Source organism: Centroberyx gerrardi, chromosome 13, assembly GCF_048128805.1.
Source record: "Centroberyx gerrardi isolate f3 chromosome 13, fCenGer3.hap1.cur.20231027, whole genome shotgun sequence".
Classification (NCBI taxonomy): domain Eukaryota; kingdom Metazoa; phylum Chordata; class Actinopteri; order Beryciformes; family Berycidae; genus Centroberyx; species Centroberyx gerrardi.
In genome coordinates this window covers 10,736,710-10,752,873 of record NC_136009.1, presented here as the reverse complement: position 1 = coordinate 10,752,873, position 16,164 = coordinate 10,736,710, and the positions used below count along the sequence as shown (strand labels likewise).

Below are 16,164 nucleotides of genomic sequence, written 5' to 3'. Positions count from 1 at the left end.
ACGCAAATGAACGAGCAAATAAAGTGGTAAATACTACTGAGCAAATGATAATTTTATATGACAATGGGTTTCAATCACGTGCCATCATGATCCAGAGTATGCAGGTGTTCATTTCAACAAAACACTACATCATCTGATTTCAGTGATTATTTCCCCCCTCTCTGATTAAAGATGTGAAATCAACTAGCCTAGTGTTTAGCTGAAATGAAAACCTGCATACTCTTGGGTCGCCATGGCACATGATGCTCTGCTCAGCTGGTGTTCTTTAGATGCGACGTTTAGAGGGCGGAAAATGTGAACATCTGATGGTAAAAGTAATAGATTTTATTGTTGTATATTAGTCCTACATGGCATTCTGTGTAAATGATTGGTATTTTTGGGATATTTCTATTTTCCCATCCTTGTTTTTCTTTTTTTCTTTTTTGTTTTTTAATTAAATTAATTTATTTTTAATTAAAACCTCAATTACACACCTGACGTGTAGCCTATTTTTCTTCTTCATTTTGCTGCTGTAGCTAAAAGAAGGTCTGTGCCGCATGATTTCTAAAAGAAAGAAAAAAAAACAGCCACCAAAAAACTACACAAGGTACATTTCGTTATTCTTTCCAAAAGCACTTGAATGCACGACAAGTCGAGTTTGAAAGTCGGAATTAGGACTGTTTGAGGAGCATTTGAACGCATCATCTCATTTCTCTCTCTCTCTCTCTCTCTCTCTCTCTCTCTCTCTCTCTCTCTCTCTCTATTTGTGTGTGTGTGTGTGTGTGTCTATTTAATAATATATAATAATAAAATATTTTTTCTGTAATATTCCAATGGGGACTTCCTATCGGTGTCTCAGTTTATAGAGACCTTTCGGTATTTTTATATTCTATGTTATCACTGTAACATTCTTATAAAATTCTTATATTATCGTAATATTCTTTTGCTGCGATAGTGGTATAGTATCCTCCTAAAATCTAATTTTAGGATCATATTAGAGTTCTTTTGTTCTCCCCTCCACCTTGGAGAGGAGTGAGGCATAGGCTACAACATTTAGGCCTTGCCTACACTGACAGATGAAAACTGATGAAACACCAAAGCAATGCAATATTAGTTATAGTTAATTTGTTTAGGGTGCAAGTAAACATATTTTTAACCCTATTTAAGTCTTCTCACACATGCACAACACTGCAGTTAACAGCGGCCAGTCCATTAAAATATAGAAGTTGGTTGTAGTTCTCCTTGTCTCAGTCCTTTGTTGACAGATTGTCGATATAAAACTTGAATTTACCATAGCATATGCCAGTATAGTCTTATAGAAAATGTCACCATTTGCTTGACTTTCAACCAGTTTCTGCCTAATGTTCCAAGCTCAATTTATTTTGATGCATATAGTTGCTCTGTGAAGTTTCTTTTCTCTGGGGCATGACAGCAGCCGGCATATGCAATAGTCTTATGACAGACCATGCTGTAGCCCCTCTGATCACCAGACTAGGTCATAGTGTTCACCAATTGGTCATGCTGAATAAAACCATTTTAAGCATGTGGTAAAGTAGAACGTGAACAGACTGTTCTGAGGGACTGGAGTCGAATTACTTGAGCTGTGGTTGAAGGAAAATGCATTGAGTCATTGTAGCATTTGAACCAGTGTCTTCTTCATATAATTAGGAGGATAGGCTTTTTGTTACAAAGGGGAAGTCATTGGAATAAAAAAAATGTGTTACATTGTGACACAGCTGACCCAGTATATGAGTAGACATACGGTAGGCTACCTATAGGCCAATATTGTTTGGCTACATATTGACATACTATATCACTAGCAATCATACACTAATTTCAGTATCGCCTTTTTATTTTCAATAGGTACTTTACAAACAGCCCCTAAAAACCTCCATTGATCACATACAGGGGGGTTTAAGACAAGCTCCATACTTCGAAGGGATCTATAGACCTGAGTCTATTATGAGTGTTCACAAACCATAGAAAACACTTCCCCTGGTGGCTAAGGTGTGTATTGTTCACATTGCAACCCTAAAACTCTCAAGCATTTAAACCTACACAATTAGAGCCTTTTAAGCTGCTGTCTATATGTCTATATGTCAGTAGATTAACAGCAAAGGCAGACGTAAAGTAGGTCTAACTATTGTATTGTTTTTTTTAGTCACTGTTGAATTGTCGACATCACTATAAATGAAATGCTCAACCTGGCCATGCATGAGGTCTGGTTTGCAAGCACCTTCACTGAGAGCCAATGCACAAGGACAGCTCTACTCCAATGGTAGATCCTATGGAATTCTTTGGTTAGGTCCCACAACTGACAAGAGGAAGGTGTGAAGTCTGTTCCAGTTTTGAGCTGGTGATTGGAGGTAGTGTCAGTCAGACACTGTCACATTGCCCTTGAGCAAGGCACTTAACTTCTCCTTCTCTGCCACCAGCAGCACTGCCACAGAGTGTAAGTGGATATGCAATAAAAGACAAATAAAGTTCTACTTTACTCAATGCAGATACAATTATGGTCAGTCAGAATGGGTAACATTTTATGATTCTCAATAACTCATCAATAATTCAATAACAATATGCAGTGTCAGAAAGAAGCCTACTAGTAGGTGCTATGCTGGAGAGTTTGTCTACAACCAGGTTCCTGCCACTTCAAAATTAAATTTAGGTGGTAAAATAGTGGAAGTGAGTGGTGAATTTTGGAATCCATCAACCACCAGGGTCGGTGGGCAAAAGTTAGGTTTCCTGCACGCCCTGACTGTAATCACTATTCTCATTAGCTATACAATCTGAACTATCTGATCTGACAATCTTTATTATGTTATTTCAAAAGCTTGAAATACACCCTCAATTAATAAATGAATGAATGAATGAATGAATGAATGAATGCTTAACCATCTCTATGTACTTTGGCAAATTGGCATTCCCCCAGACAGACGACTCTTGGCTGTGCTCGACAAGTCCCTTTTTATTCCGCCGCCTCCTTGCCATAAAAGCGGCAGGGAGCTCATTGTGCGGAGTGATCTGATACGGACTACACCCAGGCGCTGCCTGATTGCATTGGCTTTCTTTGCTGCCCGAGCCTTGACGTTGGAGAACGTCGAAGTGTGGGTTAGATTGGAGACACTAAATTCATCTGTAGCCTATTCCAATTCGGCCGTCTCTGGCAACCTTATTTCTGAGGCTGTAGGGAGTTTTATATTTCATCAATTTCTTGAATATGTCTTGGCAAAGCTACGTGGATAACCTGATGGCCGATGGCAGCTGTCAGGATACCGCCATTGTTGGGTTTACGGACGCCAAATATGTTTGGGCAGCACACGCCGGTGGTACTTTTACCAACATAACGGTAAGATATCAAAAATAAGTGATTTTTGTGTGCAAACTGTTCCGTTTGATAACTTGTTTGGTTGTATACCACACACGCAAACGTTAACAAGGCTGAATAGCGGTAAAACCGTTACCTCGCAGGATCTAACTAACTAGCTAGCGTTAGCTAACTGTAGTGCCGTGCTAGCATAGCCGCCTAGCTAGCCTGTCGTTGGCCCGTCTCGGCTATTTCCTGGAAAGGAAACGTTCTTGGATTAGACCTCGTGCTGATCAGATAAGACGTTAGCTACTGTGGTTTGCATACAGCAGCAAGACAAATTTACTGTTAACAAGTATTGGTTAAGAACTCAAAACCCCGCAAAAATTAGTGTCAGACACCCGTTTCAAACCAGCGAGTAGACGGTGTCTGGCTCGAGGGAGCGTGCATGCTTTTGTGTGCGGCGGCTTTGATTAGCTAAGCTGCTCGTGTACTGGCTAGGTACTGTTAAGAAGACTAACGATGGGTGACGTTTGGTCAGCCAGTGATGAATTAGATTTATTTTTTTCGCGAGGTATTTAGCTTTTGAATGACAGGTTTTTTTTCGAGGTATTTAGCTTTTGAATGACAGTGGTGGTGTTTTTTTCTTTTTCTTTTTTTTTTTTTCGTCCCCCCCCCTTCATTCAGATAGGTGGTATGAGAGCTAGTCCGCTACTTCCGCTATTCACTACAGGCAATGGTGGCAAGCTAACGGTAATAGTGGCAGTCAGATGCATAGTCTTTCACAAGTTTTATATCCTATGCTAACAATAACAACAATGTTTTTTTTGCCGGTTGCTCATTACTATTCACAGTGTAACCTCACCCGAGCGCATTTCTCAATGTCAAGTTAGAATTGTTGCATTGCTGTCTCAAATTAGTAACGTTAGTTCTCTATAATGGTGCTGGGACAACAGTTTACTTGATGGTTGAACTACGCATATCATGATACACGTGTGTCATAATCACACACTACGTTGCACCCTTACATTTGGAGTGATGTTGCTGCTCATGTAAAAAAGAAATTGGCAGCTTGTCCTGCTTATTTGTTATACCTGTCTGCAGATGTTACTACTTTAACTGCAAACATGCCCTAATCCTGTGTTTTTATTTCTGTGTATTTCAGTCTCAAGAAATTGATGTCCTTGTTGGAAAAGACAGGGAGTCCTTCTTCACCAACGGTCTCACTCTGGGCTCAAAGAAGTGCTCAGTCATCAGAGACAGCCTCCACATTGAGGCTGACTGGACAATGGACATCAGGACAAAGAGCCAAGGAGGAGAGCCTACGTACAATGTCTCTGTGGGAAAGGCTGGAAAAGGTGAAGTTTTTATTTTTTATTTTTCAGGTATATTATTGCAACTAAGTCTGTCATAGAATGTTTTTTTTTTATTTTTAGATTGTAACAAACCCATGCTTTTTTCCTTTTTGAGAAAACATCACATGGGTATGAGAAGCTACCTCACATGACTTTTGTGGCTTGCAAAGGAAGCAAAATAATACTGAGTCACAGCATCATATGATGCTTTCAGGCAAAGCTCATGGATGCAGGTTTCTCAAGTCCAACTTTAAAGTAACTTGAGAGCCCCTGAAGGTTTGCATCAAAAACCTCATGTAAGCCAAGGTTTGCCTACTCCAGTCTGTCTGCCTTTGTGGTCCTCAGTGACTGATAATTGCGCTCAAAACCAAAGTCTGTTTTCCTTTTCTTTTTTCCTACACTGCTCCCTTTTCTGTTCAGTACTTCCTTTTTGTCACTCTCCTTGCTCCCTAATAAGATGCATGTGAATTTTGAAAAATGGTGGTCAAAAGAGCACAACATTGACAGTCCCCTAGGCTATTGCTTAATGCATATACCTCCTATATGCTATAACAAGTGCATTGAGAATGCTACAGTACGTGTGTATATATAGATATATACATCTTACTCAGTGGCATGCGTTTCATTTTTAGTCACCTTGATTAAGTAAAGCGAGGCAATCCCTGCTTGAGTGCTGTAGCTAACAACAAATTGTTTCTTTGCAATATCCTCTGGCTTGTCATTGGCTTTCAGCTAACAGTGATCTACTGTTAAAAGCAGAGATTAGTACAGGGTGTCCTGACCAATCAAGCATGCTCATCTTCCCTGCAGCTTATAATTGTTACAATGACACAAAATTACAGCAGTTTGACTGTATACTTCCTGATGACGGAATTCCTTACTTTGAATGCGTTTCCTATACCTTTCACTTCTCTAAACTTTCCCTTTTCTATCTCTTCTCTTTCAGTTTTGGTTCTTGTAATGGGCAAAGAAGGGGTCCATGGAGGCGGATTGAATAAGAAGGCATACTCAATGGCAAAATACTTGAGGGATTCAGGGTTTTAATGTCATCAAGCTCGCTTAGTTAAAATTGAGGGACAAAAAGAAGAGAAAAGAAATATTGCTGTTAAGATTTCTCCTGCAAGCAGTCAAAATGTCTTGGAAACCTTTAATAGCAATGAAGAGTGGTGGTGGTAAGATCCTATGTCACCTTTGTTCCCCCTTTCATAGTGTTGGGGGAGACTCTTCAATTTTGTTCATTTCTCTTTTTTTTCCTTGTGTGCTCCAGCATTGGTTGTAGTCATGGGAAAGGAGGGGGTCCATGGCGGACAGCTCAACAAGAAAGCATATACCATGGCTGATTACCTGAGGAAGTCTGGATATTAAGCAACCTCTCCACCCATCCATCTACTTAGCAGCTCACTCCCACTCACCCCATTGTGTTGACAGTACTTCTGGGATTAGATAGCATACAATGTTACTTCCTCCCCACAGTCCACTTTTATATACAACCTTGTTTTGTTTTATTTTGTCCCCCCCCCCCCCCCCCCTTTTTTTTTCTTTCTTTTTTTTAAAACCTTCCCCACTTTAACATTGTACTTAACACTCACTGTTTTTGGCACTACAGTAATGGCATGTTCATTGAAATGGTTTAAATGTATATTTACCAAAAGAGAAAATGTGCAAAAAAAAAAAAAATGGATCAAAGGTGTAATAAAAAATGTAAAACAAATTTGGACTCGCCTTGTATAAACATTCACTTAGCAACTGGCAAATGTTCAAAGGGGAAGTAATGGTGGAGGTAATTTTGCAGAGTGATGCTTTTTTGAGCATTACTAAGAGATGCCGGGTTCACATTGTGTTCCTTTTCATCAGCATGTCGGCGTTAAAAGTTGCATGCATACCTTTTTAGCATACAGAACTCAACCCTTTCCCTCCCCTGCCCAAGCGTAGATATTCCAGCCAAAATCATCTGTTCATCTGCCTCTGTCTTCAAGTCTTTTATAGCACCATTAAAGAAATGATGATTTCCTCTGACAAAGTCCTATGTGTGTACCACTTGGCCACCACTCTGAGCGCACCTCTTTATGTTGCTTACCTTCCATCACATGCTTTTGCTGTTGTACTTGAATGTGGTCTTAAAAGTTAATGTGGTGTTGGGATATTGTTTGAGTGTAGTGTAAGGTCAGCATTGCAGAGGTCTCAGATATTTCCATGATACTTCACATCCTGGAGTCTCCGTGGACATTCCACCTCTGCGACAGCTCAGACATTTGTCAGCCAGCTCCTGCTATTTGTAATTTGGCTGCCTATTTTTGGCAGTATATCACTACACATCCATGTTCTGTGAAGTCATTTTTTCCCCCCCTCCCCTTTGGACCAATTGTCAATTTAAGAGGATTTTCAGAATTGCTTCAGCTCATTGTGATGGATGATTGTTGGCATCACTTATTTGACTGTAAATCATTAAGACACTACTTCAGATGACTGTAAAACATTAAACTGCTTCTTTAGATAACTTTTCAACAGTAATTGGTTTTCCTGCTAATTCCAGTCCGTTAACTGATGAAACGGCAGCCTCATTTTACAACATTATGAATGCATTTGACTGTAAACACAAGCTGTTGGGCTCCAACAGCTTGGAATTATTTGCCTTGTGCTTTAGTCATCAAAGGTGTATCAGAAACTGTCATAGCACGGTACTTAGAAGTATATTAAAAAGAAAAAATGATGCTGTGTACACTAAACTTATTGAAAATGGTGTTGGTTGGAATAAGAACATTTGTAAGTTGTCTTGTGAAAACTTTCTGAGAATAACTGTGTATTCTGTGCCATAAAATCGATCTGATCTGTTGCTACTGTGAGTTGGATTTTTAACTGCTGCCCCAGCAAGAAGTAACTTTTAATGGCACTTTCCTAAGGGATATTTTGGCATCAGTAATAATCTCCAGGCTTTGTGGAATATGTACAGAATTAAAAGAGACAGAAAAATAATTTTGCACTATTTTGTCCTTTGTTTTGCATTGGAACTCGTTCTACTACAAAATCAGCATTTTCAAAAATGGGGAAAATGCCATGAATTGATGAGACAAAACCTTGTTAACAGACAGATCAAATAAAAGTTATTCCAACCAGAGGTAAAGGCCAGTATGTCCTGTCTGTTGCCTTTGAGTACAATTTTGTATGTGTGTGGACTATTTATCCAAGAGTTGCAAAGTAGGAGTGCAGACTTGTTTCAGTTCTACAGTTTTTGGTTTGATATTCAACCACTCCACTCTGAAGTAAGATAAACGTGTTTCCAAGGCCCAAGAGTATACAAGTCTTCATTCCAACCAAACACTACAGCGACTGATCAGCACACCTTCAGCCAGCGAGGAGGAACTAATCAGTGAAATTGGCTGGTATGGCGTTTGTTTGAAATGAAGACATGCTCTTGGGCCTCGATGGCACAAGGTTGAGAGCCACTGGCCTAGATGGTCTCATCATTTATGGGCATTATGTGTGAGGATACAGGTGCTTTTGAGACGGAGTTAATTGCAATTTGGGGTGGAGGTGTGGGTCACCACCCCTGTTTATCAAGGACCTCAAATACTGTGGCTCACTCATAGAAATTAATTCCTCAACTCTTTATTGATTACATTTTACTCTTTGTGGGAGAAAAATGTCCTTTCCTTTTTACAGTTTAAGTCTGTAAGAATAATACAAAACGGGTGTAGTGTCACACAGGATAGTTGATATACTGTATGTATAAACCAACTCCTTGGTATTCTCACCCTGTTGTAGGCCTAGTTTATGCCAAATGCTACAGAGGAAAATCTTCAATCCAACTTTAGTTTTTTTGTTTTTTTTTCTTCATAATATGCAGTCATTGGTGGGAAATTGAGTAGTTTGAAGGGGAACACCACTCATATGCTATTCCAGTGGTCTCGGACAGCTCAATCAATAAACTATTTGTGAACATGAACATCTCTCTCTCAAAGCCAGAAAACAGAATTAAGACTCAAACCTCTGTTGAGGTATTAACTCTGGGGCTCTAAAGGAACGGGACGCTCAACTTCACAAACACACAATGTTCCAGTATTTGAGTGGTCTTGATTTTATACCTATAATGTCAGTTCTGCAAGTCATTTCACAAAATGTACCCAGTTGTTGCCAGGAAATACACCTTGGTGCTCCCCCAGTCACCTGCATCATCTTTCTGATTCCATCCGGTTAAACTCAAAGATTCTTTATTGGCACAAATAGGCCACTGATTCTCAAGGCAAAAAACCCCCAAATATAAACAGATTGTAACATTAACAGCAGGTCCAATATATGAAATCAATTTCTTTATTAGGCTAATAATTTGCACTTCCAACATTTCTCCCATTGTTTTCTTTATTAAATTTGACAAGGTAATACATATTTTGCCTTTTTTATTCTTATTTTTTTAATTCATTGTTTCTCCATTTGTCGTGATGGGCCAGCTGCAGACCTGATACCCAGTGGCATCATGAGGGCGTTGTTGTCTAAGTCAGTGATTCTCAACCGTTTTCATATCAAGGACCCTAATTTAGTCCACATTAGAGCCACAGACCCCCATTTGATGAGATTTTGTCTCTCGGACCCAAATCTGAGAATATTTTTATTGGTAGATATGATTTGCTCCAGAATTCCATGACTATCTGTATTGTAGGTAGAGAGATAACAGTCAAAGTAGGATCAAAATTATTTTCTAATTGTGTTAACTTAAATTAAATAATGGTGAAGTTTAACAATTCATCAGTTTGCTGTGGACCCCCTGAAACCCCCTCAAGGACCCCAGGTGGTCCCCGGACCCCACGTTGAGAACCACTGGTCTAAGTTGTTCGTAGGCTATTCACAGTTAGGGCATATACTGATTTTACTGTCCTAGACCAACGGAATAAAATACAGGCATTCATAAATGACTGTTATTCCCCTTTAAACAGAAAAGAAAAGAAAGGGGATTAGGGATTTCAAAAAATTCTGAGACAAGACAACCCACAGAAGTAGACAACAGATTTAACTGAAGAATGAAAACGTCAATATCAAGCACCATATTCTACTATCTGTTCGATTCATATAACTTATATATCTAGGATTTGCGGATGAAGGCATCTCCCTCTTTGTTGCCTGTGAGATCATTCATCTGAGTCGACTATACCGTGAGAGGATGCAGTGCGCATCATGTCTATTTTTTCTTAGCCAAAAGTTGTGTATGCGTGACATACCTAAACGTTAAGCCTAAAGCAGAAATAGAAACATACAATACGAAGAATGCCAAATAATAACATAGAATAATAAAATACATAACTTTTATCTTTGTTCTCTATCAACTTTTAAATTGTTGATATGTCTTTCATGTTAAATGCCACATCTATTATTGATATAAAGACATTTCCGACAGCCACAGAGGGTAGGCCAACACTTGTATTCATCCTACTACATTGTTAGGTGTTTTGGGACCCATCTGATTTGAGACAAATTGACGCCCCGCCCTTAATTGTATAGGTAACACCTGCGCCGGACAAAGTAATCAGGCCAACTCACATCTCCCACCTTTATAGTCCTTTGGGTAGAGCAGAGTTTAGCTTTTGTGGCACACTGCTGTGGCGATCTGGCGTGTGTGCAGTGTTTTGTTTTTTTATTCTAATGGCGTGTAGAAAGAAAGGGGGCTGTAAGGTTTTGCTATGTTTAGGACTTATTGTGGTTGCTAGTTCACTTTGCCATTGCACGGAACCGATAGGGATTCAGACATCGGACACATCCGTTGCTTGGACGCTCAAATCAAGAGAAAACTCGACATTAATTCAAGGTAACGGTAAAGGAGGTGGTTCAGGTGATCTGCGCCATGGAAGGCTCTTAATTGGGCGCCAAGCTGCTAAACTCAAAGGAATCAAGTCCCTAAAGAATATCCTGGATGCTGATGCAGATTATCAATCAGACATGGGTATGTGAAGTTGTTTGATTATAATCCTGCCCAAAATGCACATTTAAGTTATATGACTAATTTTACTAGACCTGTAGCATTTTGAAGGTATTAAGTCCAACTGTATTGTATACCTGTTTATTTTTTATTTGCTGCATTCCAATCTACTGGCTCCATCAACATTAAATCAATTCAATAAGGACTGTAGCTGTATGAGCATATTTGGCTTATTTGTAAAGGTTGGGAGGAGCCTAAGCACCATAAAGGGCAGGTTGATGGCTCTGTGAGGCAGGACAGTGCAGCAGTGGAGCGACTACTGCAAATGGAGCCAAAGGTTGAATGTACAGGAGACTCCATGAAGCTGAAGGTCCAAGATGCTGATTCTACTCCCGGATCTCTATTGTTTGTGGACAGGGGCAAGTATTCATCCACCTGTGCATCCATGTATCTAACTGCTTACCATTCATGCATTATATACTTTATCAAGTAGGCTTATGCGGAGATCATAGTTAAGTGAGTTCCTTATTGCCATTGACACCCCTCTGTTATATTGGTTTACTTTCACAGGAAGTCACCTGTCTCCTCTGCCTCTGTCAAAGTTGCCATCAAGCTGTGGTTACACCATGAGGTCATCATGGAGGGATTTGGTCTTGGTTGCACCTTATGATGGTTGCTTTGTCACTCTTGAGGTGGGATACTTTTTAAAGTGTGTAGATGGACGGAATGATGGGTAAGAGAGAGCACACTTAACTCATGCCATTCTTGACTCAAAGTAAAGTTTTTGTTGCTGGCCTTCAGGAGGATAGCTACATTCTCCCATTGCGTTGGTGGGGTTTACCAGTGAGGATGTCATGTCCTGTCATGAGACAGTCTTCACCTAACCCTCCCATGGTCACCTGCCATGCTGAGGGCATGGTGGTGAAAACTGAATGGGCCATCTCTGTAAATAAAATTAAAGTAAATTGTAAGTACTTGCATTTTACACTTCTACTTTTTTTTTTTTTTTTTTTTTTTTTAAAGAATATTCTACTTAATGGTATCTATGACATTCTGCTGAGGTAAAATGATTTGTCTAGCTTAAGGAACATGGGCTTGGCAATAATGCAACATTTTTCATCGTCTTGCAGTGACTGGTAATTGGGAGCCACTGATGACGGTTTCATCCAGATGTGGGTTCAGTGTGGTTGTTCATCCTGAAGGTGTGGTCATCTCTGCTCACTATGCACCCTGTGTGGAAATAAAGGTATAGCAGTTTATATTCTGTTTGTGAGTTTTCCCTCTTTTTAACTGCTTACTTTATTTAACCCTTCTGGGGCTTGTGTTCCAGGATGGAATGTTCACCATTGACCTGGCTGGAGATGGAGAAATTAAAGTTTCCTGTCCGTCAATGTCACCACTTCATCCTAAGCCCCCACAAAGCACTACAGAAAGTCCAAACCAGCAAACTAGAATGCCAAACAAAGGGGTGTACCCCTCTCACCCATGGAGCCCTCATCCTCTTCCTTCAACCCATGCTCCTCACCAAAACCCCAAGATTCCTCAACAGCCTGCCATTCCCCAGGTTCCAGTTTACCCTCAGTACCCTAAGATATCTAACCAGACCCCAACTCAGAGGCCGCGGGATATTGATCAACCTCCCAAACAATCCCAGTGGCCTTATTTCCCTTTTTACCCCAATCCTTTTCACCCTTATCCTATAAAAACAAACACTCCACCCAGGCCTACACCTGCTGTACAGCCGCCTCCTCATGTAACCCAGACAACACCTCATGTAACCAAGATACCTGACGACCAGCAGTCCCAAAAAACTGTACCTCCTACAAAGTCGGCGACTACCCCTGAGGGACAGTTATATCAGCTATTAAATCCCTTTCCATTTTACCCCTGGCCAGCCCAACCTGAAAAACCTGCTGTACTGCCTCAAGCCACCCAACCTCCTAAGGGCCAAGTTGAACAACCTTTTTACCCATATCCATTCTATGTTTGGCCATCTAACCCTGACACCCATCCCGTTGTTCCTGCTCAGAAGCCTGAAGTACAACCTACACCTACTACACTTCCTCCAGTTACTCAACCTCCTAATGGCCAAATGCAGCCTTTCTACCCTCATCCATTTTATCCTCAACCACCTAAGCATGAAACTCTTCCTACACAAAAACCAGCCGAACCACCTGGGACTTCTCAGAAACCTCCAGTAACCCAGTTTTGGGGCCAAGAACGTAAACCCTTTTACCCATTTCCTTTCTACCCTCAGCCACCAGCTTCTGAAGTGCCTCAGAGTCAAGTGCAACAACCCCGCTACCCGCAGTATCCTGAGCCATCTAAACCTGAAAAACCTTCACCTGGCAAACTTCCATCTCCACCAGCCACTGAAGCACCATCTCCACCAGCCACTGAAGCACCATCTCCACCAGCCACTGAAGCACCATCTCCACCAGCTACTGAAGCACCTCAGGGTCAAGTGCACCAGCCATTTTACCCATATCCATTTTACCCATATCCATTTTACCATCTTTTTAAGCCTGAAGGTCCTTCTGAGAAGCCTGTGCCACCTACACAGCAAACCCCTAGCCAAATGTCAAAGGGCCAAGTGCAACAACCTCTCAACCCACTGTATCCTGAGGCATCTAAACCTGAAGCCCCTGAAAATCCTTCACCTGGCATCGTTCCTCCAGCTCCAGGTAGCCAACCTTTCTACCCTCAGCCACCAGCTTCTGAAGCACCTCAGGGTCAAGTGCACCAGCCATTCTACCCATATCCATTTTACTATCCTTTTAAGCCTGAAGGTCCTTCTGAGAAGCCTGTGCCACCCACACAGCAAATGCCAAAGGGCCAAGAGCAACAACCCCTCAACCCACTGCATCCTGAGGCATCTAAACCTGAAGCCCCTGAAAATGCTTCACCTGGCAAAGTTCCTCTAGCTCCAGGTAGCCAACCTTTCTACCCTCAGCCACCAAAGCCACCAGCTTCTGAAGCACCTCAGGCTCCAGGTAGCCAACCTTTCTACCCATTCCCCTTCTACCTACAGCCACCAGCTTCTGAAGCACCTCAGGGTCAAGTACTTAAGCCTTTTTATCCCCAACAACCCCAGATACCAGGTGCTCAAACAAACCCTAATTTGCCTACTACCAAAAAGCCAGTGCCAGATGGACAGCCTCCAGCTTCTAAAGCTCATCCTCAGAACCCCCAGCCTGTAACATTACCCCCTGGCTTCACTCCTCAAAAACCACAACAGGTCACTCCAGCCAATAATGAAAAACCCCATGAGCCTGCCAATCCACAGCCTAGTAATTTTGGTTTACTCCCACATCCTCAGCCAGGCAATCCATACATTCCACCTGTACAATGCCCTCAGATTTGCCCATCTGGATTTTCCAACTGCTGCCTACAAATCGCTTATCATCAACATCATCACCATATTGTTCCAGCTGGACTTGAGAGTAAGGGTGGCCTTCCAGTGTACCCAGGACTTCCATTCTTTCCTGCATTGGGCTATTCTAATTTTGGTTACGGCTTGGAGTCTGCTCCCCTTCCTCATAAACCAACTGAAGCAACTACAACGTCAGTTAGCACAACTGTGACTTCTGCCCCTGAAAATGTCCAAGCTGTTGGTGAGTACTGGAGCCAAATTGCACCTCAGTCACTTCCATTTGGAAGCCAGCCTGAACTGCAGCCATTTTTCCAACCACCAGATGGCAACCCTGCTGCACTACCTGGAAGTTATCCTGACAAACTTGCAAAGCCTGAACTACCAATGCACCCTTATGTTGTGCCTTATAATTCACAATATCTTGGAGGCCCCACCGATGTGGGGCCTCCAAAATTCCCACAAAGTCTATCACCAACTCACTCCAATACGCCCTCTAAACCTCAGGATGCAGGTAGTGATCCAATTAATCAAATGTTGCAATATTATGATTCGTATAATTTACAGCCCCCAAAGCAGCAGTACCACAAATTATCTTCTGGTGATATGAAGAATCCCTCAGAACCCGAACATCCCATGAAGCCTTATTTTATGTCCTACAATACACAATATCTACAACAGCCACATACTTCAAAGCAACAAAATAAACAACTGACAGCCAAGGAACTGCAGCCACCTGGCAAAAGGTCTAGTGAATCTGAACCTCCAAAGCATCCTCAAGACCAAAGAAAATTACTTGATCCTCCACTGATCCCCTACTACATGCTTCAAGACTCTCAAGCACCTCCTTATAACGGCTCCTCAAAACCTCAACCACCTGTGAGTGACTCAAAGAAATCCTCAAAACCTGAACCTCAAATGCACTCATATTTTGAACCAAATGGTTATGTATTGCTTCAACAAGGCCCACCAGGTAGGGTGCCCAGCAGTTCCCCCGAATCTCCACTGCCTTCCAGGGATCTGGTTCATGACATGCATGAGTTCCTGGCACCCAAACCTCAAAGGCATCGCAATGGTAAACCCCAACATCCCCAGAACTTAAAGCAACCACAGGGAACACACCCCAAACAGTTGGCAATGTATGGTCTTTTACCTGAGAATGCTGACTATATGCCAAGCCCCATGGGTGAAGAATCAACTGAAGGTTTAACATTGTATTACTCTGCTCCCAATGGCCCTCACCCTGCGTCTTTGCCCCAGGATCCCTCTTTCAATCCGGCACATTTAAAGCCTGAGTTATTCAAAGACGTCTGGAAGTTCGTCATTCCTCTAGGCTCTAGCCGTAGGACTCCACCCCATGATCCTGGACAGTCATCTCAAAGACTGGGCTCTGCAGCTAACCACCAACCAAATGGTATGTTACTGTTAATGTGATCAAAAATGTTTCACTGAATCACATGGACTAATGTGCTTGTCTCTTGCAGGATTTCTAAACCAACCCATCGAGAGAGAAGGTGGTCACCAGAAGCAGAAACAATCTTAACCTTTTTACTGAGAATAAATAATGGAAACTGACTAACTGTTTTGTGCTTGTGCTTTCTGTCAGTTTGGGAATGGGTTTCATGGTTGGTTAACATGTTTAGCAAAATGAGGGAAAACTTGTCTACAAAAGTAGGAAAGTGAAGAGGGTTGGATTACCATTTAATGTTAGATGCCTTGGAAGGGTTAACTTGCCCCTTGTGGCATGAGCAGACTAATGCCATGTGATTTCCTTTTTGTATAGTTTCAAAGTTAACACACTGTTTGCTTTGTCAGTATTTTTTGTTGGCATTATGCCTTTTTGAATCAAATGTAGATAAAAGTGCATTGCCCTTGTATTTGCCTTAGTTGCATGAACTTCAGAACTAGTACTTCCTGAACATTGACCCGTTCATGCAAATAGACATTTGCTAACATTTACCCATTCATCAAAAATTAGTTTTGGGCTGCTTCCTTTAAAAATGGATAATGTTCCACACTACTCCTGTAATTGGTAACATAATCCACTGTTGTACATTGGTTATGTTGAGAATATTTGGTCTTGAAATCCATTAAAATTTTTGAAGTTAAATAAACAATTGAATCCAGCTCATAGGCTGTATATTTAATGGTATTATTGATCATGTAAAATGCTTGTCCATCAAATTGAAAAGGCCCTTTCCTCTTTGAACATGTTTTGAAAAATCAAACAATATCCTTTAAAAAGAAAAAC

At 41.3% G+C, this 16,164-nt stretch overlaps 2 protein-coding genes across 2 annotated transcripts in view; one reads left to right on the top strand and one right to left on the bottom strand.

Annotated features, from left to right (window-relative positions):
- The window catches only part of cdc73 (cell division cycle 73, Paf1/RNA polymerase II complex component, homolog (S. cerevisiae)), a 103,030-nt gene that overhangs the window by 165 nt on the left and 86,701 nt on the right, over positions 1-16,164 (bottom strand). The window lies entirely within an intron of this gene.
- LOC139926123 (profilin-2-like) lies at positions 2,991-7,753 on the top strand. Its single transcript, XM_071917716.2, has 3 exons — positions 2,991-3,325; positions 4,449-4,641; positions 5,906-7,753. Exons 1-3 carry the CDS (start codon positions 3,197-3,199, stop codon positions 6,001-6,003), a joined length of 420 nt encoding a protein of 139 aa, XP_071773817.1. The 5' UTR covers positions 2,991-3,196; the 3' UTR covers positions 6,004-7,753.

Bases quoted from the DNA above. Each gene is read 5' to 3' on its own strand.
- LOC139926123 (XM_071917716.2), top strand. From the start codon at position 3,197: ATGTCTTGGCAAAGCTACGTGGATAACCTGATGGCCGATGGCAGCTGT. The intron at 3,326-4,448 runs GTAAGATATCAA...TGTGTATTTCAG, and splicing joins GTACTTTTACCAACATAACG to TCTCAAGAAATTGATGTCCT. The intron at 4,642-5,905 runs GTGAAGTTTTTA...TGTGTGCTCCAG, and splicing joins TGTGGGAAAGGCTGGAAAAG to CATTGGTTGTAGTCATGGGA.